Raw genomic sequence first — 24,006 nt, forward strand, 5'->3', positions numbered from 1 at the left:
AACGAAGGAGTGGCTTCACAACAACTCCGTGGCTGTTCTTGAATGGCCCAGCCAGAGCCCTGACTTAAACCCAATTGAGCATCTCTGGAGAGACCTGAAAATGGCTGTCCACCAACGTTTACCATCCAACCTGACAGAACTGGAGAGGATCTGCAAGGAGGAATGGCAGGATACCCAAATCCAGATGTGAAAAACTTGTTGCATCTTTCCCAAAACGACTCATGGCTGTATTAGATCAAAAGGGTGCTTCTACTAAATACTGAGCAAAGGGTCTGAATACTTATGACCATGTGATATTTCAGTTTTTCTTTTTTAATAAATTAGCAAAAATTTCTACATTTCTGTTTTTTTTCTGTCAAGATGGGGTGCTGAGTGTACATTACTGAGAAATAAAATTAACTTTTTTGATTTTTGGAAAATGGCTGCAATGAAACAAAGAGTGAAAAATTTAAAGGGGTCTGAATACTTATGACCATGTGATATTTCAGTTTTTCTTTTTTAATAAATTAGCAAAAATTTCTACATTTCTGTTTTTTTTCTGTCAAGATGGGGTGCTGAGTGTACATTACTGAGAAATAAAATTAACTTTTTTGATTTTTGGAAAATGGCTGCAATGAAACAAAGAGTGAAAAATTTAAAGGGGTCTGAATACTTTCCGTACCCACTGTAAGTTCCTTCTAAAATAAGTTTATTTTTATTTTATTTAAATGACTACAATTTTAACGCATAGCCTATGGATTTTATTTTGAAAGTGTTTGCCGGAAGCCATTATTGTCACTGTTGCGGTTGGATGGAAACTCGAGCTCAGACGCTGGAGGTACGCGGATTAAATGAAAGTACAGAATTAGTGTCGAACACTGAAATAAGGAGTCTCTGAAACCACTTATTTATTGTTTGCTTCTTTTGCGGGATACTAAAGTTTGGCTGTCAAGGTAGGCCTAAGCCATATTTAAGTTGGAATTTTATTGCTTGTTGTCAGTGATCAGGTAAGTTACCAGTTACGGTGTCCGGAAAGGTAACATTTGCTGTTTGATATATTTGATAACAAGATGAAGAATAAACGTATAAACAGCTTTTTAAAATTTAAATCTCCTGTCTAGAGAGGACTTCTTAAGATAGCTCACACGCAGGCTTGTTGTTCAGGTAAAACCTGATCAGTAGCCGCCAACAACAATTAGGCTACATTACAGAGATTTTTGTCACATTAAGTCTTCTCTGCTGCAATGCTGTCAGAGTGAATGCCACCAACATTTAGTTTCCTTTTCACACCTTGTTTTTAAAACTGTCTGCTAGCCACCTAATCAACGCATTTATTTTCAAAACCATATTAAGCCTAACTGTAGTCCATTAAAAACTCAGTGTTTAAATTTTGTGTGTTGTGATAAAAAACAACCAATCAACGGCTAATATTTATTAGGATTAGCGTAAAATACTGTAAAAACCTTGAAACTGCTGATGTAACTTTTGTCTCACTTTGGAGATTACACTTTTGATTTCCTCCCTGCATCTGTTCTGTCCTTTCCAGTGTCTGCATCTCGTCCACTCCTCGGCATGGCTGAGCCTGCTGAGCTACTGCTCATCAAGGACCAGTATGAGCTGGCATGTCATTCTCTGAGCCACGGGCAGGCTGCTGAAGAAGCCGGGAAGACAGGGGAGGCCCTGGTGTATTACAGGAAAGGTCTAAAGCACCTTACCCAAGGAATAGAGGTTCCCACTAGGGGGGAGAGACAGCAGGGAGTGTCTTGGGACACGGCTAGGCAGCTTCAGCAGAGGATGAGGGAAACTCTAAGGACTGTCAACGCCCACCTCTCTGACCTGGAGACCTCTCAGCTGACAACAGGATGCCACCTGTTGGTGAATCTCTCTCCCAATCTTTATCCAGACCTGGCACCAAACAGTCAGCCTCCCCAAAGCTCCCTCCACCATCTGTACCCCACCATACCTACTATCACCCAGAGCACAACCCCATATCAAAAAACACCCCCTGTCTGGCCTCTTTCCCCTGCTGCTGTGCACACACACACACTCCCTGCAGCAGCTACAGGAACTACAGACATGGCTAATCCAGGGGACCAGCCTCCAGCATACACACCACAGCCAACAGTCGGCCACCGCAGTTTGGCTTACGGTCCTGCTAGAGGTGGCCTCCGGTCAGGAAAGCAGACCGGAGCAGCAGCAGCAGGAGGGGATGGAAATGAGCTGCTTTTCATCCCCTCTGGGGTGCAGATATTTTTCGTGGCAGCAAATGGACAGGTCAGCTCCCTGTCTCACCCAGGCTTCCTGTGCATCAGCACATTTGACAGTGACCACAAGGATGCCCCAGCTGGAAGACCCTCAGCATTTCTACATGTAAGTACAGTGTGTTATGTAAACTATACCAGGTTAAACGACCTCATTACTGGGCCAGTTTTATAATATAGTTATTAACTATGAGTCATCATGTTGGTAGATAGATTGACTACTAGTCTCCCAAAATTTTCAGTGATGTGTCATCATACATGTATCCCTTGTCCATAATGAGTTTAACACTTGCATATCTTATGGTAAAACATGTCAAAATTGAGCTTTAAAAGTTGACTTGCAACAGCATTCGTTACCTGACTAAGGACATTACAGTTAGTTTTGCAACTAATCATTATTTTCAATAGCGATTAATACAATGATGTATTAATTAGTGGTTTGGTCTATAAAACCTCAGAGAATAGTGAAAAACACCTGGTACAATCTCCTAGAGCCCGAGGTTATGTCTTCAAATGTTGACAGTCTAAGACACAAATATATTCAGTTAACAGTTATGTAAAACAGAGAAAAACAGAAAATCCTCACATTTGAGGATGTTTTGACATTTTTGCTTGAAAAAGATCAATTGATAATCAAAGTATTTTCATTCAATCAACTAATCTATTAATTGACCAATTATTTCAGCTCTACATGTAGTCACAATTGCCGTTACACTCCACTGTAGACGATGAGATTGGTTGGCCGGAAGCATTTTTTTTTTTTTTCCTTACAGTGTTTAGAATATATTTTAGTCATTTGAAACTTAAATTTTAAATTGATAACATTGAGCTGTCCCATTGCAAATCTAAGAAATGGATTTACTATGTTAAAACAATAAAACTATTGGATTCCTGACCCTGTGTGTATCATAATCATTTGAAAACTTATGACAACCTGCGACTACTGTGTGATTTTTGTATTGAGTCAATATAATGCATATAAAATAACAACAATGTATTCTGGCACCTCTACAAAGAGCGTATTATGCCTTGCTCTATACTGCAGTGCAACCCATGACTCGGTTCCATCCAGACCAGGCTAGTGGGCTGCTCTCCTGCTGTATTCTGGTCCTGCTTTGTTTCCCTACAAGACAATGGTCCCATTAACAGATGACTTTGCACTTCTGTTGTGCTGCTGGTCAGTGTCCTGCGCCCTCACAGAGGTCATTCTGTCAGGCGGTATACCAATGCCACGATGCCGCAGCCAGTCTGTATCTGTATTATGTCTGTGTGGATGACTGACATAAGTCCTGATGGGGCTAAAATCCTGTAATGTGTCTTTGAGAGGGGAAAACATTGGGTCAAAAGGAGTTGGGGACACTGTCCCCACTGGGAAATGACAATGTATTTTCGTGCCTTGAAAGAGAAACCGGTTGACTTAACCATTTGGGGCTCAAAAGAAACCACCTGTTACTTAATTGGGAAAGCATTGGACATGGTTTTCAGTTCACATCTTATGAAGAACATAACAGTGCACGTGAAGTGTACATCAGTGTTTTAATTTAAACCAATTACAACCAGTCAGAATGAGTGCAACCCCTTTGGTATTGATAGTACATGGGTTGTGACCTCTGACCTAGAGGCCTTCATCATTTCCAACCTCCTCATTTTTGTGTGTCTATTGTGTTTTCTAGGTGTGTGACTGGATGTACCCACTGACAGCAGACACTCCAGTGCTATTGGCTAACTCTGGGATCTTCATGTTCCCTGACTCCTTGGCAGAGACGCCGGGGTCCTTCGTGGGCATAGTGTTGTCCTCTGAACTCCCAGCTGCTGACCGCGAGACGTTTAAGGACCTCCTATCACAGCTCGCTGATCTCCGGGTCCAGGTGAGTACTTACTGTCAGTGTGGAGCAAATGTAAGGATGGGTTTGCATGTGGGTGGAGTCAAAGCTTTGGAATAATATGTTGTATGGTGTTTTTCTGTCTTTGGAGAGACAAAGATGGTATTTTGGGTGGGGGTGTTGAAACGTTCGTCAACACACATTCATAGTGCTTGTCAAGCCGCAAAACTAAATACAATGGTACTTTAAGACATACAACACGTGTGCCTCTTTTCTCTCTTGACACTTCAGGAGGAAGTAAATAGTTGTTATGCTTTGTGTAAAACATTTTTAGCCAGCTTAGTCATGGCTTACAGGAATGTATGTTGCCTGTTTGGGTATATGTACTATTTAAAGCATTTTACTGGGTGTCCTTTTATAATGACTTAATTAATTCCCTAACAGGGTCCAGAGGGGGCAGGGTCAGAGGTTATCAACCTGAGTGAGAAAATCCCCCTTGGTCCCTCAAATGAGCAAACAAGATTTACAGTGCCAACAGCGGAGAAGGACGGACCACAACTTCCTGGATGGAGTGAAAAGATAGCACAGGGAATCTTGTCAGGTTTGTTTGTAATAAAGTAATACAATTCCTAATAATGAAACTACACAGGCTGTGTGAACAGTACAGTAATTTTTCCTCTTTGTCTGAAAATGACCACTAGAGGGCATAGTTTACCATTGAAGCAATCTCTCCTGAGTAGGTATGAGTGCTGCAAGGAAAGTTTTGTCCAACCACCTATTAATTTGCCTGTAGTAGATATTTCGTTAACGCAACAATCGGTGATATCGCCAATGCACATTTATCACCCATCATATTTCTTTCTTTAGGAGCTACAAAGTTCAGTCAACAGTTTGCAAAAGGAGCAGAGGCCACTGGTAGGGCCGTTCATATAGGAGCAGCAAAGATGCGGGACCACATCACGCCTGAGGAAACCCCATCACAGGTCAGCCCCCGTGTCACCAAAGGTCTGCAGGTGGCTAAACAGACCACTGGGGGTGCTTTGCAAGTCAGCCGGTTCTTGGGTAAGCACTTAAACCAATGTAGAAAGGACTAAAAATCATCCCACACAGGATCTACAGTAGTCATTCATACAGACGATACAAGGCCACATGGCTGAAGAAAACTCTGATCTTTTTTTCCCCTTTTGTCTCCTGTACTGTAAATTAATATGCCTATATACTATGTGTACTTAACATGTGCTCTTAATGTATAATTGTGTATATTTACAGTTAATGGAGTGAGTAAGGTGGCAGGACAAGTGGTAGAGAAGGTGGCGCCCCATGTGAAGAAACATAGCGCTAAGTTGGTCCCAGAATCTATGAAGAAGAGCAAAGACGGCCGCGCTTCCAACTTCGATGGAGCCAAGTTTGTGGCAGCCAGCAGTGTACAAGGTTGGTAGGATCATTTCATGATCAAGCATAAAGTTATACTATCACATCTGCCACAGTGTTATCATATCATTAGCTCTAAAAATGACAAAATGTTCTGGCATGTTTTGGCATTTGAAATGTGTGATACAAGTCTTTTCTGAGTATTCAAAAAAAAAATCCTTTACATTCAATCCAGGTCTCTCTACTATTTGGTCGAGTCTGGAGACTGGAGCAAAAGTAGTTGGCAAAAGTGTTGCATCAGAGACTGTCATGACTGTGAAGTACAAGTAAGTTCTGACATTTCCCATTTCCACTTCTCTATTTAGCAATTTTCATCTTTAGTTGACTTTTGTAGATCTTGTTTCTAAATCTATTTCCAGTACTATTGCGTTGCTTTCTTCTTGGTACGTTGGGAAACTGATCTGCTTTATATTTCCTTTCAGATTTAGGGGCTTAGAGAATGTTATAAACATGCCCAGCAACATATGACTGCACGAGAGAGTAAAGACAAAGACTTGTGAACTAACAGCTGACCCTGCTCAACCCTTTCATGTACAGTTTCGTTAACCCAGCTTAAGTCAGAAAATAACCCTCAATAAGACATATTCCAAATCTAATACAGCAGCTAACACAGAATTGTGTCAAAAATGACTTCTTTTGATTCACTTAAACACAATAAAGTATATTTTGGGTTTCTTTTCTGGATGTAGCTTAAGCTTCTCTTATGTGGGTGTTAGTGTGTATTTCTTGATCTGTCTACAGAGCTATGTTAACTGCTGCGAAATGTCTGCTTGTGTTGGGTGGTGCAGCTTTTGCTGTTCATACTATTTAGCCTGTTTTTCCTGGTTTAATACGAATAAAACTGTCACAAAGTGAAATACGACCTTTGGTGTGTTGATGTGAATGACAACATTGCTCCAGCATTTTAATTCTCTACACATGCTCATTTATTTTCTTTCACCAAACCACTCTACCCTAACTACACCATATTATTTGTGGTGAAGGTATGGTGACGATGCAAGCCAAGCCACAGACACTGCTCTCCAGTCAGTGGTTGATGTTGGTGTGACTGCATACAACATTGACAGTCTGGTCCTCCAAGCCTTCCTAAATACTGCAGACCAGCAGTCAGCGAAGGCCAAAGGGCCGGATCTACAGCCAGCACAAACTGAGGGGAAGGGAGTACAGAAGAAGGAGGAAGAAAAGAAAAAATAGGACTTTAATGCTTTGCTTGAAGGTCTCTGTTAGTTTGATGAATTAACTCCTCATTTACATATTTAATGATTGACCATCTGAATGTTGAGATCTATATGGCCATAGTAATATAAATGTTTTAAAATTTTGTACATAAAAAGTAAAAACTGCACATATTAACTGTAATTATTATTAGGGCCCGAGCACAAAACTTGCGAGGACCAGTGCCTGAAGTGGGCTAAAGTTTACTCTTTGGCGTAGCGGGACTTTTTCTTACATACAGGCACTTCTCACAAGCTGCCGGAACTCTCTTCTGCCCTCTCCATATCAGGTTCTCTGGGGCTCAGCAGAGACAGAGTAGGGAGAAGCTCAGGTGCTTTTCATGCATCTATGTGCATAAAGTTGCTGTCAATGTCACGTTTTGTGAACCAACTAAGCCTGGATGGCACGGGACATTAAAAAAAGGACACATGACAGCAAACTTTTGAAATGTGGAACTCCTTGTTCTGCATGAATGGTTATAATTATTGACTAACCACCATGTAGAACAATTGCAGAATAATTTAACCTTCAAACAACCCTCAAAAATAAATCTGCTGTTTTGTTCAACTGGAATAAATTTTTGTAGGCTACTAGTGGTAAGATATAGTAGCTTAGATACTATTATTTGAAATGAAATGAAAACACTAACATTAGCCCTAATCAAACCTTAACCACAGTAATATCAGAAAACGGTTTTCTTTATGAAATAGTTGAATTATTGAATCTCATCTAATGTGCTGTTTAAATGTTACAAATACTCTATAAGCGATCTGTAACACTTTTTATATACAGTCTATGGCAATACTTTAAGTTTTAATGGCATCTAGTGGTGAAGGTTACATATTGTAACCAGCGGCTAACGGTGCATTCACGTGCTCCTCGGATGGTCCCATTTCCAGGTTGTGGAGTCTTTCTTCTGACTTTCGTTTTCCATAGACTGTATATAAAAAGGTGTGTTCATGTGTCAGAATGTGGAATCAACATGGACGCTGCTACAAAGATGTGTTGGATTAGCATTTTCAGAGCATATAAACAACACACAGACATTTAGTTCACTTTACATGGACAGCAAACTGTTACTATATTACAAATTACATGTTTGAAAAATATGTTTATGCAATACGTGATTTTGCACGAATCAAAGATCTGTATACTTCTATATGTCCCATGTACACTTTATTTCACTTTTTGCAATAAATATTTTGGGAGGAAAAATGGATTCTTATAATCACCTATTTAAAAACAAACATGCAAAATCTGCTCTTATCTTACACACAGAGACTTACACCAATTTTAGCATATGTTGTTTTCCAGTTGTAATTAGCAAGACAAATCAAGTAGCATTTATAGGCGATTACTGTTAAATTAAGACGCTGGCATAAAGGAATTAAATGTTCAGGCCTAATTAAGCGCGAAATGAGCTACGTAAAATGGCTGCTTGCAAAATTACCGTATGAAGAAAATGCAATTTACAAGTTATTTAGTACTGTGTAGTCGAGGAGGAGGTTTTATTTATCTTTTATTTTCAAACCTCGCGCCAGTCAAGGCCGACTGAGAAACCCGGAAGCAGCAGTCTCCATGGAAATCCCGAGGAACAAACTTTTATTCAGCTGACGTGAGCTTTTCACAAACATGACTGGAGATAGCGACTACAGCAAGTACGATTTGGCACGCCTGCAGGAAGAACTTGAACAAGAGAGGGAAATGAAGTAAGTCTGTTTGAAGTTTATGCATTAACATTAACTTACTTGCAAAGTGATCAAGGAGTTGAAACGTTATTTTCCACTGCAAAAATAGCATTGTGTGGCTCTTGACTTATTTATAGAGAAATGCTTGAAGGGTCAGTGTCTGATCTACGGAGCACCATGTGTGAACTGCAAGACAGACTGCAGAGTGTTGATGGGGAAGGTGAGGCACATTTTAGAATACATAATATATGTGTTGTTATATATCTGTCATCTTGACCCACAGTGGCAGCATGTTACCCAACAAAGGGTTTAGCCTAGCTGGTATCCACTGATTTCTATCAGCCCAGTGTTAGTTTGACCTTTTCTTTCCTCTGCTTATTCTGATGTGCCAGGAAATGAGTGGAAGACGAGGTATGAGACACAGATAGAGCTAAATGGACAGTTGGAAAGACAGATGTCACTCATTCTCGAGAGACTGGAGGACCTTCGAGGACACCCTATGGGTAAGTTCATTGGCTAGTGCCAGCTTTTAAAGGGGTTTATGCTGGAAGGATGTTTGTTAGGTCTGATTAACTTAAATCAAGCTTTACACAAAAATTAAAACACCTCAACATGGCTGACCTTCTCCACACAAGAGTGGTGTCATTGCAGTACATCTTCAGTAATACTTTTAAATACCAAAACGGCTTTCAGGCAAGTTCAAGATCCACAGTACATGAAGCAGCAAAGGGCTGATGCTTGGTATGTAGTATGTGAGCTGTTGACATATCAAGCATATGAAAATACTATATGCACAGTTAAGTGTAGCACGGCACATCAGGCTGTTTCATTTACACTGTTCCCATATGAAAGATATGATAAATTGTGTGTTGCATCGTTTCTGAACGGCTGGTGTTTGGCAGACACAAGCCCACCAACAACTCCATGAAGCCCCCGAAGTCTCATGAAGTAAATTTTTACTTTTAACTGTATGTATAACAAAACCTAAATGTACAAAAATCAGACGACAAAGTGTTCAAGTGCTCAAGAAAGTTTGTGTTTCAATGCTCACACGCTCGCTCTTTTTTTTCACAGATCGATTGGCCTCCATCCGATCTTATGACGACATGCCAGTAGTGAGTGCAAACGTTCACTTTCTATCGAGCTTTTTCTTCATCCGTTTTGTCATGTTAGTGTTATTTAGTGAGCTTTTGTTACCAGCAGAGAGAGCCAGAGGCTAAGGGGAGAAGGCAGTCTCACACACACACACACACACACACACACACACACACACGTAAAAAGCACACCACATGCTGGAAGGTTGCACAAACAGTCTAAATATGTGGGTGTGTGTGTGTGTGTGCCTTAAGGCAGAACTAACAGATGCTCATTAGTGTATCCAAGGAGCGACTGTAAGATTGTGGACTGACGATCTGTAATCAAACTTTGAGACTGCGAGAAGAATATAGATTATTTTTAATGAGTGCAGCGACTAACTGTCACGACCCCAGTGTTCTGTAAAAGCAAGCAATACAAGAGCATGTCACAGTGTCGACAGCTCAAAAGAAAGAAGCTTGAATCTTTGTCTGATTAGTAAATGTCTGTGCTATTACGATGGTTCAGAGTCAGTGATTAGGAGGGTTAAATATTCATATTCATGTATTTGCCCACATTCAAATGCACATGTTCATGTAACTGTAACATTTAACTTTTAATTAAATACTTTGGCTGATCGAAACGCACCAGCCTGTTTCTTAAAAACTGCTATGATGCATGTATAATGCTGCATCTTTAAACATACTGCTTACGGTGTCATTTATTAAAGCTGACTACAGTTGCTTATTTTGAGGATCATGAAGAAGAAAGAAACTGTTCCAAACCCAGGTGTAAACCAAGCCTCATTGCTCTGATCTGTGCTAGAAATTTTGTGTAGCCTCACCATGTCTCAGCTCAGATGTGTTTATTTGGTTATTGAATAATGTATGAGCCTAATCCAGATTTATGCACATGTTTTCTGCACAAATGATTTTGTTATTGTTTGATCATGGTAGATGGCACAGTGTGGCCCTAGAACAAATTAATTTGTTATTACCATCAGCAGTGCAACACCTTTTTTATAATTTGTGGCCTCTTTGTTAGGAATGTTGCTAATTATTGGAAACACTTTGTGGCAGGAAACCCTGAGACAGCGCCTGAAGCTCCTGACTGAGGAGAAGTCTGACGTCCAGAGTCAGCTGATGGACTGTCATCTCAGAATTGAACAAGAAGGAAAGGTGTGGATCTCAGCCACTCCAGTTCACAGCGCGCAAATATAGGGATTTTTTTGTCTGCTGGTCTGGTTTTATTATTTCTCAGACAAGCAGCTTTACATTTTTCTAGCTGATAAATATTTCAGTAACAACTTACCTTCATTAGCAAAGGATTGGGAAAGATTTGCTGATATTTTTGTTTAGCATTCTTTATTTTTCCCGTGCTGCAAAATTGAACCCCAACCTTTGTCCTGTACTGCAATGACTAGGCCAGTATGCTCTTAGCTTAGTGGCTTGTTTTTTTGTTTATTGTTCTGCTCAACAAACAGCGAGATATTAGCTGAATGAAAGGTTTAACGCGTAGCTTGTGCAGCCACTAATCCATGTTCTAATCTGTCGCTCATTAACACTGAAGACCTCCTGAAATACACGCTAATACACACAGGCAACAGAACAAGCGCTATACCAATGAGCAGACAGATTATTACTGACTGTTAGAAGTGTAGTCCATGAATGGAAAAATGTGACAATATGCACCTCTATTTCTTTCAAAAATCAGGCTTTTCATAAAACCAATGACGAGAGGCGGGCGTACATTTCAGAAATTGCTAAGGTAAGCATTCCCTTTCATTCATGTCAACAACAGTGCTAATAACCACTGATAAGTCAAACAAGTAGCTCTCAAATCAAACCTATTGCCTACCAGTCGTTGAATATAAAATATAAGTCACTCCACTCTGAAGTATAGCTGTTATGGTTAAGTGCTACAAAATGGGACAATACAGTGAGGAGTCTGCTGTTCTCTAGCTCTTCTCTTTCAGGCCTAGTTAGAACTTCACATTCATCCTAGTGCTGTTCTCTCCCGTTATATAATAGGTGAGTCTCTGTTCAAGAAGTGAGTCAAGGACTTTCTGCCTCACACTGCAACACTACTGGTCCCTGCAGGGCCGAAACAAATGCAACTGCAAAAGAAACCCGACTACATTTCTCTCATTTCAGAAACAAATCTTTACATTTGAAGTAGCACGTGTCCGCATGTGACTGGCTTGTGCCTACTGTGAACACAACAGCATAAACGCAATGTTATTATTCACTTAGTGTCATTACTCATGAATTGTCCGCTGCCACAGCTGTCCTCCACCCTTGAAGCCCAAAGAAGACAGTACTCCACCCAGCCACAGAGGGCACCAGAGGGCAAACAGAGGAGGTCAGTGAGGCACAATGCTAACAGGTGATGGACAGAATAATATGAACAACAGTGTGCAGTGAACCAACTGAGGTCTGATTGTACATCATAAGCTTCACGTGTTTGAATGCCTTATTTTAATAGCTGTTTGTTTTTATTTTCACTTTTGATTTATTCATAAGGGGACGTGTACAATTTTTATATACAAAATAAATGCTGCCATTTACCTTTTGATGTATCTTACCTGAGTTAGCAGAGAGCTAATTTTCATCTGCAGTCCATCGGCAGATCACAATAAAACCTTCTCACACTAATGACATATAAGTCACGCACAAATATCAAAGAAAATAGTTATTGCATTTTACCAATTTTTTTATTTGGTTTTGAATTTAATGTTAGAACTGCAAATAATGGCTTTAATGCACTGCATTAAAACATAAGAGATGTTCCAAAGTGAAAATACAACTACATTTACTATGTGACATACTGTGAATATTAGAATTTCTGTGTAAATCCATTCATTTTGGGATCAGACTTAATTTTGCAGTTAGTGCACTGATTTGATTTGTAGCTAATAAAGTAATCATGCTGGACATATTGGCTTAGAATGAATAAATTAATAAAATTTAAGATGTCTCTTCATTGAAAATTATTGTTGCAGGATTTGCAGGATTGGTTATTTTTGAGACACTTTAATAGAAAGAATTGTGTATCTGCTAAACTATCTATATTTTCTGATTGCATAGAGAGAAGCAGACCAGCAGGAAGGCAGAGGCTGATAATAAAGGAAAAGACAGAGATGAAGATGGAGGAGTATGCGTGAAAGGAGGAGGAGGTGGTGGAGCAACATCAGGGAAGAGAGAAGAGAAGAAATCCCAAAGGGGAAGCAGGTTACCCACCTTAAAGTACTGAAACACAACCCCTAACCCAAAGCTGGTGTTATAGCCCTTTTTTTGCTCTCTAATGGGTATGCTGGAATGATTGCAGTAGAAAAATTGCCATATACTTAGCTAGTTTCAGTGCAAGAATGTATTAGTGTATGTCCTTCAGCTTCCTGTGGCTTTGTTCACATTACTCAAAAGCTGATTTCGAGGAAACAATGCAGTTCCTGTGAAGGTTTTTTTCCCATGTGCCACAGTCAGTATTGTAATTCAGTGTTTATTTTATAATCGGAGGCAAATACAGTTTTAATCTGATCTCATGGTATAAAATGTTACATTTATAATGAAGTCTGGCGTTATTATTTTCTTAAATGTTTCTTTGTTTTAACAAGAAGAGTAGCCACTGGAGAAATGTTCAAGAGGGGGGAATATTAGGGGCTTTGAATGTTGTGAGGCCATTTCATAATGTGCCAGAAGCTTGCTGAGTCTGACATTTCTGTTGTCACTGCAATTTCAAATAAAAGCACCTCCTACGACTTGCATTACGTAAGCAGCATCACGATCCACAACTCTCTCCATATGTGGATCATCCACAGTGCAACCAGTCACCCCCACTCCACCCACTGACCGCCTTTATGAATGTAGGTGTAAGAAACCGGTATCCATATGAGTTGCAGTAGTGAATAGGGAACATTGCCAGAAGCTTTTTCAGTTGTTTGTGAACAAGTGTGGAAGATGGGTTCAGTTATTGTCGGCATCAAAACAATGAATTGAAACAATATCTCATAACGAATAAGCAATGGTAAGCATGAATTCCTCATTGTGTCCTGTCCCTTTAGCTTTTTCAACCTTGTTCACTGATTGGTCTGTAGGTACAATGATGTCGTATTAATTAACTCGTGGATTGTGGCCTGAAATTAGCTTTTGAGACATAGAGGTTACAGAAAAAGAATAGTTCAGGTGAATTATGAAATACCTATTCTACCATTCTAGGGCTGGCATGGTAGTGATGAGGAAAGTGGCCTTTAAGGGCAAAGATCAAGCATCCGACCAGCTTAACTGTCCCGTAACACTGACACTGGCACTTAAAGTTCAACCACCATCAACTTGCTGTGAAGAAGATTTACCTTACAGGAATTAATGAAATAATTTTAGTGAAATAAAAATACCTGATAGCAGTGCTCCACCCCAAAACAGGTCTTTCCTAAATTGAACATAAGATTGTAGTGAAGAGGATACACAGAGACATCAGCACAGACAGTGTATAATATATAGGAGGACATTTTGTAATTGACACCTTTTAAGCTTAATTATTCTACAATCCCACAGAGTCAGTCCCTATTTTATTGACCCATTCATCCAATAAACCAAAACCAAAACTCCAAAAACTCACCTGAAGACACCATCAATCTAAATCCCAATGCTCCTATCCCCAGCTACAGGAGACATTTGTTTGTGTTTGCTGGTATTGACTTTACTGTCTAAAACTATTGGTACAGCGCAGTGTGAATTCTGTTTTAGGGTGTATTTTCCCTTTACACGTCCACTTACATTTCTGATATGGTTGGCTGACATGGTGTACAATCCTAAATGTGCCTCAGTGACAGGTTGTTGGTCTTAGATTAATGACTTAATTTAAAGATAGCCGTGTTGCCTTATGAAAGAGTGAGCACATTTACAGCGCACCACTCTCTCACTTTCTTCTCCTCCTCCTCCTCTTCCTTCTCTCTTTTGCTCTGTTTCATGCACACGCTCATTTTAGTACAACTCACTGCATCCTGCCCCATGAATCACACAGCCATGGAGTAACCACCTAGATCTTCGGCTGACAGGTGAAACACAGTGACAAATCACTATAGTATCTGTCAAAACACCATGAATCGCGCTGCTGCTGCCTGCCCATGCTAACTCAGTTAGCTGTTCTCTCTGTACTCGACGTGTGTATGCTGCAAATAATGTAGTGTATGTGCAAGTTCATACTTGTGTGTATAAGAGACTCATTTGCAAGTGTGCATGCTTGCATACCCTTGAGCTAAACATGCAAGTGAATTTACTTGAGTTTTATTCTATTTCTGTTCTAGTTTTAAGGACTTTCACTGCTGTTTGTGCTTTTCCTTGTGTTTTTTTTGTCTCTGAAGCAAGTCAAAAAGTTGCAGTCAGGAGTCTAAGGACAAGAAGACACAGCAGCTCATAAAACTGCCCGATCCTCATTAACTGTGCTCTGTAGCTATAGTTACATTTACAAATAAAATAAAATGTGCCTGCAAAGACACTTAGACCTTAGTCACAAATGCCAAAATACTCCATCTTTTGATATACAACTCAATTGAATCTTAGGAAATTGCCTAGTCATGGTTCAGGAGCAAAGATGACCTCTATGATTACTCATATGGATGCAATATTCCCAAACTTATATCGTTCTGATTTCATCTTGGCTGGTTAGTAATAGTCAGCTTCAACACTGATACAAATGTGGATGCAAATAAACAGTTTGTATTCTCTATTTTTTTTAAACTGCAATAACTTTTTCATTTTTGTTATTTGAATACAGGTGGACACTGTCAAATATAGATTTGACTTACAAATTATTAGGCATTAAGAATGGAAATGAGACCAAGTCCTTCACCGTGTCCTCCATCTTTCCTGCGCTGGTCTAAAGACACATTCCCCCACAAGGGCCCTGTTTCATCAGGACAAATTTAGACAGGAACACCTTGTCAGGACCTTACATCGTGTCGCGCTCAGGGTCCACAGGTGTCTCCCCAAAATAGAAAAATCTGTGTTTCTTCTTTCTGTCGCTGTCACAGATTCTGATGCATTCATGTGCTTGAAGTCAAACAAGCAGGTCAGCGAATGGAAGCAGTCACTTATAAACTGCAGTATTTGAGCATTAAAATGTCTGATGTATTTATCAGTTATGGATTAAATGAACTTGATGGTATTATGAAAGGTGACCTTTTTAAAACAAGCATTAGACAAATGTCACAAACATAGCATGCAAAGAAAGTGAAAAATGTTACATGATAAAGTTCAACACGTTAAACAATGTCTTCAGCCTATAATACAGACAGTATTATAAGAGGCTGTGGCTGTAATATTCACCATCATACATAAATGCTGGGTAACACACACAAACACACACTCATATGGTTCATCAGGGAGTGGTGATGGGGCAGAATTGAGTGGTCTCTGGAGTCCAGGATGTAGGTCAGTGGTCTTTATCTCTACCATTGCTGCATGCAAACAAACTTCCGGGCTTGTAGGAAGAGTCAGACTGATGATAATGAGACAGCAGCATCCTCTCCAGCTCTCAGCTCCCTCCCCTTGTGTTGCATTACGGAGTCCTGTCTAACTCAACATAATGTGTTATAATCATTTGTAATTCCACTTGAGACATTCAAGAAATAAATAGTAACTGAAAGTGAGTAAAAATCATACTTGTCACACTGCATTTGGGTCCCTGTGAAAGCAGCTCTGCATGGTCTGAGGCTGGTAATTTAGAGACCCCTGGTGTATACACTGGAGTAAGTGTGTTACTTATCATCTCACATGCAAATATTCTTGTGGGTTAAACACAAAGCTGCTCTGTGCTTAGTCTCAAGGTTTTAGTGAGATATGATTAGCCCGTACACAGCAACAATTATAGCACATACTTGTTTTGATGAAAATGAATGAAATGAATACGTCAGTTAAGGTATCAGTGATTAATCTTCCATAAAAGAGAAAAGATCGACCCCCTATCCCAATCGTGCCTTGGGGTGTGGGTGGGGGTGCAGGACCAGCAGCATCCCCAGCACGTGTGGGAAGCGTGGGTTTGCATCCTAATGAGGTGCGGGGGGGGGGGGGGCTGAATGAAAATCACGACAGAGTGACGTGGAGGAGGAAAGAGGAGGTGGGTGAAAAGAGAATGGGAGGGGAAGCAGCTGCTACCTAGTTGCTTTTCTGTCCAGCCTCTGCTTCTTGCTCACTACGCGCACACACATACTCACACACACAAACACACACGCACACACACACTGGTGTCGTGGTGGTGGAGCACATCACAAACAACAAAGGGACGCACAGGGGGCCAGGATATAGAAGCACACGTTACCACCATCCCTTGTCAGCGACAAAGCTCACTGAACTCTTTTTTTCTCCACATACTGGGAAATAAAACACCAGTCAGACTGGAGGTGACCGTCAAAGAAGCGTTAATTGCTCGCGTAGGTAAGCCTGTCAATTATCAACCCATACAAGTGATTTATTCTTTTTTAATTTATTCTTTAAAAACACTTCTCGTTTCTTTTTCAAGCGATTCACGCCACTTGAAGTCAAAACGAGAAAGTGAAGTAGCAAAGGCTATATATCATAGGTAATTGTTTAATGATAGGTTAATTATTTTGGGGGTCGCATTTTTCTCTGGGGAACTGAAGCCTGCTATTTGTCCGGGTGAGCGCGGAGGTTCTGAATATTTAGCCTATAAAGAGAGAAATTAATATGGCTATTATCGATTCGTGACTGCCGCTCTCTCTCCATCCATCTGCGCTTCAGAACAACTCAGGCGCACTGTGCCAGGCAGTGTTGCGTCGTCATGAAGCATGCTGTCCGCTGCTCGGCTTAACAGCACTTAATCTGTCATTAGGGGGTTATTTTCAGACAGCGCACCAGCGACGGACACCGGCTGGCTACTTTATCAGCCATCCAAACCTCTCCTCGCTTTGGTGTCGTCCTTCTCTGCGCCTCTTGTTTTTGTTTCTTACCCGGTGGTGAAAACTTTTCACCGTAGCCTTACCCCTCCCCCCTGTTTGTCTCCCACAGACAGTACAGCCGTACTTGTGAGCCTCAGCAGCGAGATGGAGATGGAGCATTTCGACGACCGGGACAAAGGTCAGAGACACAGCCGGTCTAGTGCGAAGATGAACGGGATGCTGAGTCCCACGCACAGCGCCCACTGCAGCCTGTACCGGACCCGGACCCTGAAGACGCTGACCGCGGAGAAGAGAGCTAAGAAGGTCCGCTTCTACCGCAACGGAGACCGGTACTTCAATGGGATAGTGTACGCCATCTCTACAGACAGGTTCCGGACTTTTGACGCCCTGCTTGCGGACCTGACCCGCTCCCTGTCCGACAACGTCAACCTGCCCCAGGGCGTCCGGACCATCTACACCCTGGATGGCTCCAAGAAGATCACCACTATTGACCAGCTGGTAGAAGGTGGGTAGGCTATACAGCCTATCAGCACAAGTGGGGTCTGCCTTCAGAGTGACAAGTTTAAGTGGTGACTCCCTGGACTCATGGCCTTATCACCACCCATAATATGCCTACATGAAATATGGCTGTACAAGATTTATTTATGGGCACTGCCCTATAAAAATCTCTTAGCACACTGCAGATTATTATTAAGATTATACCACTCATTTGATGACCATATGGTGACACAGACCTATGTTTTAGCTCAGATTAGCTCTCTTGATCTGTTTTACTCTCTAAGAAGTGACATGGGAAGAGCTATAAATTGACTGACATCATCTTTGGTTAATATGGGTTTAGAAATATATATATAGGAAGAACAGCAAGCTTCAAAATATCCTATATTAGTATATTTAAGTTTTAATCTATTTATCAATGCTGCCTGCTGCTAGAATACTATGGTTGGTTTAGAGATGTTGCACAGAGCAAAGTAGCCAGCCTATGCTACTGTAGTCTACTTCCTTCTTTACCATTCTTGTCTGCATTCTTCACAATCTTCACCATGTTTGCACTCTCTCAAGAGATTCTCCTTATTTCCAAATTGCATCTAATTTCATCCAGCGATTGTGTGAGTAATCTCTCCTTGCTTCTCCCCTCCTCCTCCCTAACCCCAACAGGTGACAGCTACGTGTGCAGCTCCATCGAAGCGTACAAAAAGTTGGATTACACAAAAAACGTGAACCCCAACTGGTCGGTGAACGTCAAGGCCTCCGCTGCGTCCTCCCGCGGGCCTCCTTCCCTGGGCAGCGCCATGGCCGGTGCCCCCGAGAGCCGCGAAATCAAGGACTTCATTCGTCCAAAGCTTGTGACAGTGGTGCGGAGCGGTGTGAAGCCCCGCAAAGCTGTGAGGATCCTGCTGAACAAGAAAACGGCCCATTCCTACGAACAAGTCCTGACCGACATCACCGATGCCATCAAGCTCGACTCTGGAGTGGTGAAGAAGATCTACACCCTGGAGGGAAAACTGGTGAGAAATTGGAGGGCAACACACCTTTTCATGGTATCTTTTACTTGGTTTTATCATGGCTGGCATTGCTGGTTGTTAGCCGTCATTCAAGGTAGCAGTGTTTCTCCAGTCTAAATGCTGTCTCTGGTAATGCAATCAGTGGGGAGCTGATGTTTTGTTGCAGGTGTCACACATGATGAGCGGTTCCATTGAGAGAAATAGACCAGACACTGACATTTTCTGATGCTGCTGTTTTGGATATGGTTTTATGCGCAATGGAAAGCTTCATCCATCCTTCTTTTAATGTCAGTGGTGGTTTGGTGCATTGGTGTTGCTTGAAGAGGGAACATAAAGATCAACAGGCTGATAGAAGGATCAAAATGGCTAAATATTTAATGACCAGACTCTCATTTTTCTTTCATGAGCCTTTTAATGAATGGCGGAACATTTGTGTCCCCATTTCGCTGCCAGAGCTGTGGCGAGAAAGAGCGGCACAAGAGACCAAAAGAGGTCGAGAGAAGGTAAAGATGAGAGAAATCTATGAATGGAGCCTGGGTTCTCGCCCACGCTGTAGCAATGCGTGCCAGAGCTTTGCCTCCGAACACAGAAATAAATCAGTCCTGGCCCCCTTGATAGTCCACCCACTTATTCAGCTCCCTCTCTCAGCTGTGGAGAGAGACACTATAAAAAGAACACACTTTAAAGCAGTTCTTTACACACACGTATGGATGCAAATGCATGCATGTATTCTCCACTACAGCACTGAAATGAAATGGTCCCATGTATGTGGAAATGACACTGAACTTGGCCTTGAATAAGGTCAAACAATCTCTGTCTGTGTTGGCACGTGTTCATGTTTGAGTATATTTGTCAAAGAAGGGAAGGCACAGAGAGAGAGACAGCGTCTCCGAGGGCATGTCAGGGTTTCAGGTTATGTTTGTGACATGCTTTAGCTCTCTGGTCTCTTCCTGTTTGTCTATCATGTCACCTCTCCATCTCTTGTGTCATTTCTCATCATCACTGTGTCTGTCTGTCTCTCTGTCTATCTGCTCCCCGCTCTCTGCCTCTCTCTAGGTCATGTTGTAGCTCCAAGTTATTGAATGTAGCGACACAGAACCACTTTTCCCCTGGCAGTAGCATCAGAATGACACCATTATTCTGAAACAGATTGTGTTTGACGTCAAGGGCGTCCTGCCATTTTGTGTCGTACAGCCGTTATCATCTGCTAAATGGCCAATTTGTGACTCATTCTCATGAATATGCTCTTTGCCCTATGAGCTTCTCATTCTTAATTGCCATTTTAGAACTTTGTGTTGCTATTTATCTCAGTTCTAAAGATTAATCTCAATGTGTTGGCACTAGCATGCCATCCTGTCTCCGAAGCCATGCAGTCCATGATTCACTGTTAACCTAGTAGGAAGTCATTCCAGGTTTCCTGAGCTGACTTGCTTTTAGATCCCGGCACCAGCCAATAAAATCCTAGGATCAGGTTTTCCTTGAGAAACCTCCTGCTGGGGATTAAACTCACGCTTTTGCACAATGCCCACTAACTCTGTGGTTGCCATTGGTTACAGTTATCTTGGAGATTACACAATAAATACTGCTCTCCCCCGGTTCACCCCTCTTAGATTGGAAGTACCACTAGTATGGTTATGCTATTTTTAGACACAGTATTGATTTGTCCTGTAGGCATGGTAACAGCTCGCTGCCAAATTGGCTGGGCTGGGCTGAGTGCACAACCAACTCCTTCTCATTTTTATGTGTGATTGTGTATGCCTGCATGGGTTAATGCAAGAGAGTTTGCGTTGGTGATTATTTTATTTAGAGAACAAAAAAGGGGAGTAGATGATATTTCACGTTGAAGAAACACATTGGAAAGTAGGTAGTAGACTGGATCAGAGCACCTTTGCATAGGATTGAGTGTCCGTGTGTGTTTCATGCAGGAGAGGAAGACCTGAACAGCCTCCTGTTTCTGAATAGATTATAGGTCTATCTGCTACAAGGTTATCAGCTAGATAAGCCTCTAGCAAAATTACCCCTCTTAAATATGGTTAATCCATGTTAACTTCGCCATTACACAGACATAATCAGGCTTTGGTATACCAGAGAGATATATACCAAACATATACATCTGAATTAAAAAAATTATAATACCATATGAATGTGGATGATGGGGGGATGGGATTACTAGTGAACAACTGTATGTTAATGGTACTTAAATATACATTATTGAATATCAGCGTGCTAAGGGTAATTACCTGATTGCGCACTGGGATATGGTTACTTTAACGATTAAGTAGAGTACGTGTGTGCACAGGTGAATGCATGTGTACGTGCATGTTTGTGTGTGTGTGGGCTGCTGCCCTCAGCTGATCCATGTCAGTCATTGAGACTACGGCAGAAGTGGGTTTCTGGGCCTGACTGCTAGTTACGCTGAGTCCCAGCAGGGCTTCAGAGCCTAGAGAGAGAGCATCTGAGAACCGGAGCTCAGGCTCTTTCCCTTCATTAACCCCTGTAATGAGGCCATAGACGGTGGTGCAGGATGTATATGTACATCCCCACAGCCATATTCTTCTTCTCTTTCTCTTTGTCTCCAAGCGTTCATGGAGAGTTTACATCAATTTTCTTTATGCAATTACTTTGTTTTTTTTTCATTATTTTGCCGTTTTTCTGAAATACTGCAGCTGAAGTGTTCTGAGATGAATAATAGATTATGTTTTTTGCATCTGAATTTGGGCAGAGAGTTCAGCTGAGAGTCTGTTTTCTGCTATGGTCTACTGTCAGTCCTCCTATTATTCCTCTTCATTTATGTGTGTATTTATGTGTTTAAAAATGCATTTGCGACTGAGTGTGCACTTGGCGTTTCAATACTATTGCTAATATGATAACTGAGTTTTGGTATTGCAAACAGTATTGTTTTGTTATCAACCCAAACGATACCTTTGTTTTACTACCTTTGAGGAGTATGTTTCTACCAAACCCTTTTTTTAGTTCACAAAGAGAACAAAACTTATAGAATATTAAATGTTGTCTAAACAAAAGCAGCTGTGTAGATCTTTGCATATAAATTACTGAGTATAACTGGCACAATTACAAATGAATACCTTGTTTGGGCACTTGATTGTTTCTGATGCTCATTGCTATTAGCACATTTCAGTCTGTACCAAAAAAGTATGCATTGAGGGTCACTACCCATCAGCAGTGTATACACCTGCATGTTTGCCAGGTGTTGATGTTTGGTTTTTTAAAACAAGCTGTTACATAATTTCCTATTTGGCTGGATTCTGAGAGAAGTGATAATAATGATAAAGATGGAGATAGACATGAGACGACACATGACAGGTGACATCTGATATGTGCCATATACTCACTTTATCCACTGAGAACTTACTCTACTGTAATTGTTTTGGAGATCATATTTCTGTCTGTAATACGAACAACTGAGTGAGAGAGAATGTATCAGGTTCCACCCCCGACTGTGATATTGATACTCTCACTGTCTCAGGTCTAGGTGCTATGTTTAGCCCCCTCCCCTCTGCTTTGGGGTTACTACAACTTCATATTTCTCAGCAGGCTCTTCACATTGGCCAGTTTCTATGATGATTTGATCTAGTTGCCTAGGAACCGGCTGACCTGCTGTGATGTCATACAATAGCACGGCGGGATGGTGTAGCTGGATTGGTCTGATCAAGAAGATAGAAGACTCGTAAGTGGCTTAAGACACGGACGTGGCTTGCCTATTAATACATCTAAGCTCTGTTTACACACACACACAGACGCAGACACGCACACATCAGACACTATGTCGAAACCCAGCTGCCGGCCTTGAGCCTTACAAGGCTCACGCATACTTAGTTACCGTTTGTGATACACACTCATTTTAATGGACTCATCTAGATTTCTGCTCATGCATCGCTAGCCATTAACTGCAGGCAATTATCAACCAGTGCATGAAGTGATGCCACTTAGTCATCTCTAAGGTTGGTTGCACTATGAGTATCTCATTAATGAGTTTTTTTAGTATGTATCCTAATGGGTTCAGCATGGGCAAGAGGTATGATTCCCATATTGACCGTCCATGCTAAAAATATAGGGCTTAAAAACAATGTAAACACTCTCATTTCATCCTAAATGTTTTCCCAGTTGTATCTACTGCATGCACATAGTTTTGGTTACATTTGTCCAGTTTATGCTTTAGAATTTACATTTAGGACAAGACACTACAGGTGATTAGGGAAAATAGGTGAAAATTACCAGCTTCCCCAGTTTATTACATACATTAATGCAAATCATTTTGCATCAATTCTTGACATCTTAGAGTCGAAGGTTTTTACAGAGGGAAATTATATCTTTTTAATTAATCTCTTTTCATCACTCCATAAATCAGAAAACTCTGTCAGCGGCCATAACAAAATCCATTCTCACTATGTTTTTAGGAATAAAATGTTAAAGATAGACCTATGTATTGTAAACTGTTCTGTAAACAGTCAGATCTGTGGCAACACCATTATACATCTGAAACGCATCAAAACTGAATAGAACCACAGTAACAACACACACACACACACACACACACACACACACACACACACACACACACACACACACACACACACACTTCACTACAGATGCAAATAGAAGTGTAGTAAAATAAACACATTTGTTGAACGTTTTCTAGTCTGAAAGAGGAAAATGTTATAGATGCAAAATAGTCCAAAATCTCAAAATAGACCGGTGCTTAAAAAACAAATGTTTTTGCTTGCCATGTCTGGCCTTAAAAGCACACTCCAGTAATTTTGTATAGTAGCCTACTTCCATAAAGTAAGGTGATCACAAGAGACACATAAAAAAAAAAAGAAGAATGGACTACATCGAAGAGGCTGAGGTACGCTGATCTTTTTGTCTGTAGTATGTTTCAAGCTCCAAAAGCACTACAATTTCCATAATGCAATTCAGTAGCATCTTTTATTAGATCCTCCCACCTCTTACGGTACATGCCCGCTTGTTAAAAGTCTCAAACCCATCATCATAACCAAATCACAATTGTAATCAATACTACTACAACGGCCGGACTTAAGGAAGGTGTCATATCAATTGGCTGAATGCATCATATCCCGTTGTGTCCTGCTCTAGTTT

At 41.0% G+C, this 24,006-nt stretch overlaps 3 protein-coding genes across 8 annotated transcripts in view; all 3 read left to right on the forward strand.

Annotated features, from left to right (window-relative positions):
- The first annotated feature begins 671 nt into the window (after positions 1-671).
- Positions 672-6,764, forward strand: sparta (spartin a). Of its 3 annotated transcripts, none has more exons than XM_046040784.1 (8): positions 672-932; positions 1,526-2,349; positions 3,914-4,108; positions 4,508-4,664; positions 4,931-5,125; positions 5,333-5,494; positions 5,670-5,760; positions 6,478-6,764. In XM_046040784.1, exons 2-8 carry the CDS (start codon positions 1,552-1,554, stop codon positions 6,686-6,688), a joined length of 1,809 nt encoding a protein of 602 aa, XP_045896740.1. In that variant the 5' UTR covers positions 672-932; positions 1,526-1,551; the 3' UTR covers positions 6,689-6,764. The 3 variants fall into 3 exon arrangements, with proteins under 3 accessions (XP_045896740.1, XP_045896738.1, XP_045896739.1); XM_046040782.1 differs by lacking the exon at positions 6,478-6,764 and adding an exon at positions 5,917-6,356 and having other exon boundaries at positions 675-932; XM_046040783.1 differs by lacking the exon at positions 6,478-6,764 and adding an exon at positions 5,917-6,356 and having other exon boundaries at positions 690-817.
- A 1,311-nt stretch (positions 6,765-8,075) lies between these two features.
- On the forward strand, positions 8,076-13,242 carry ccdc169 (coiled-coil domain containing 169). Of its 2 annotated transcripts, none has more exons than XM_046040785.1 (8): positions 8,076-8,418; positions 8,535-8,617; positions 8,790-8,900; positions 9,472-9,512; positions 10,551-10,649; positions 11,185-11,238; positions 11,756-11,856; positions 12,558-13,242. In XM_046040785.1, the coding sequence occupies exons 1-8, from the start codon at positions 8,342-8,344 to the stop codon at positions 12,721-12,723; spliced, it is 732 nt and encodes a 243-aa protein (XP_045896741.1). In that variant the 5' UTR covers positions 8,076-8,341; the 3' UTR covers positions 12,724-13,242. The 2 variants fall into 2 exon arrangements, with proteins under 2 accessions (XP_045896741.1, XP_045896742.1); XM_046040786.1 differs by having other exon boundaries at positions 8,088-8,418; positions 11,756-11,832.
- A 3,460-nt stretch (positions 13,243-16,702) lies between these two features.
- Positions 16,703-24,006, forward strand: part of dclk1a (doublecortin-like kinase 1a) — a 47,712-nt gene continuing 40,408 nt past the window's right edge. For 2 of the 3 annotated variants that reach the window (XM_046039507.1, XM_046039508.1), the window contains exons 1-2: positions 17,402-17,888; positions 18,542-18,891. In XM_046039507.1, coding sequence (XP_045895463.1) covers positions 17,528-17,888; positions 18,542-18,891 — 711 coding nt within the window. In that variant the 5' untranslated portion in view covers positions 17,402-17,527. Of the gene's footprint in view, positions 16,902-17,401; positions 17,889-18,541; positions 18,892-24,006 lie in introns of those variants that run through there. The other variant, XM_046039509.1, reaches the window with a different exon arrangement.

Source organism: Micropterus dolomieu, linkage group LG23 (assembly GCF_021292245.1).
Source record: "Micropterus dolomieu isolate WLL.071019.BEF.003 ecotype Adirondacks linkage group LG23, ASM2129224v1, whole genome shotgun sequence".
NCBI classification, from domain to species: Eukaryota; Metazoa; Chordata; class Actinopteri; order Centrarchiformes; family Centrarchidae; genus Micropterus; species Micropterus dolomieu.

Excerpts from the sequence above, each read along its gene's own strand:
- ccdc169 (XM_046040785.1), top strand. The coding sequence starts at position 8,342 with ATGACTGGAGATAGCGACTACAGCAAGTACGATTTGGCACGCCTGCAG. Across the intron at positions 8,419-8,534 it reads GAACAAGAGAGGGAAATGAA|AGAAATGCTTGAAGGGTCAG; the intron begins GTAAGTCTGTTT and ends ACTTATTTATAG. Across the intron at positions 8,901-9,471 it reads CCTTCGAGGACACCCTATGG|ATCGATTGGCCTCCATCCGA; the intron begins GTAAGTTCATTG and ends TTTTTTTCACAG.
- sparta (XM_046040784.1), top strand. The coding sequence starts at position 1,552 with ATGGCTGAGCCTGCTGAGCTACTGCTCATCAAGGACCAGTATGAGCTG. Across the intron at positions 4,665-4,930 it reads AGCACAGGGAATCTTGTCAG|GAGCTACAAAGTTCAGTCAA; the intron begins GTTTGTTTGTAA and ends TTCTTTCTTTAG. Across the intron at positions 5,495-5,669 it reads GGCAGCCAGCAGTGTACAAG|GTCTCTCTACTATTTGGTCG; the intron begins GTTGGTAGGATC and ends CATTCAATCCAG.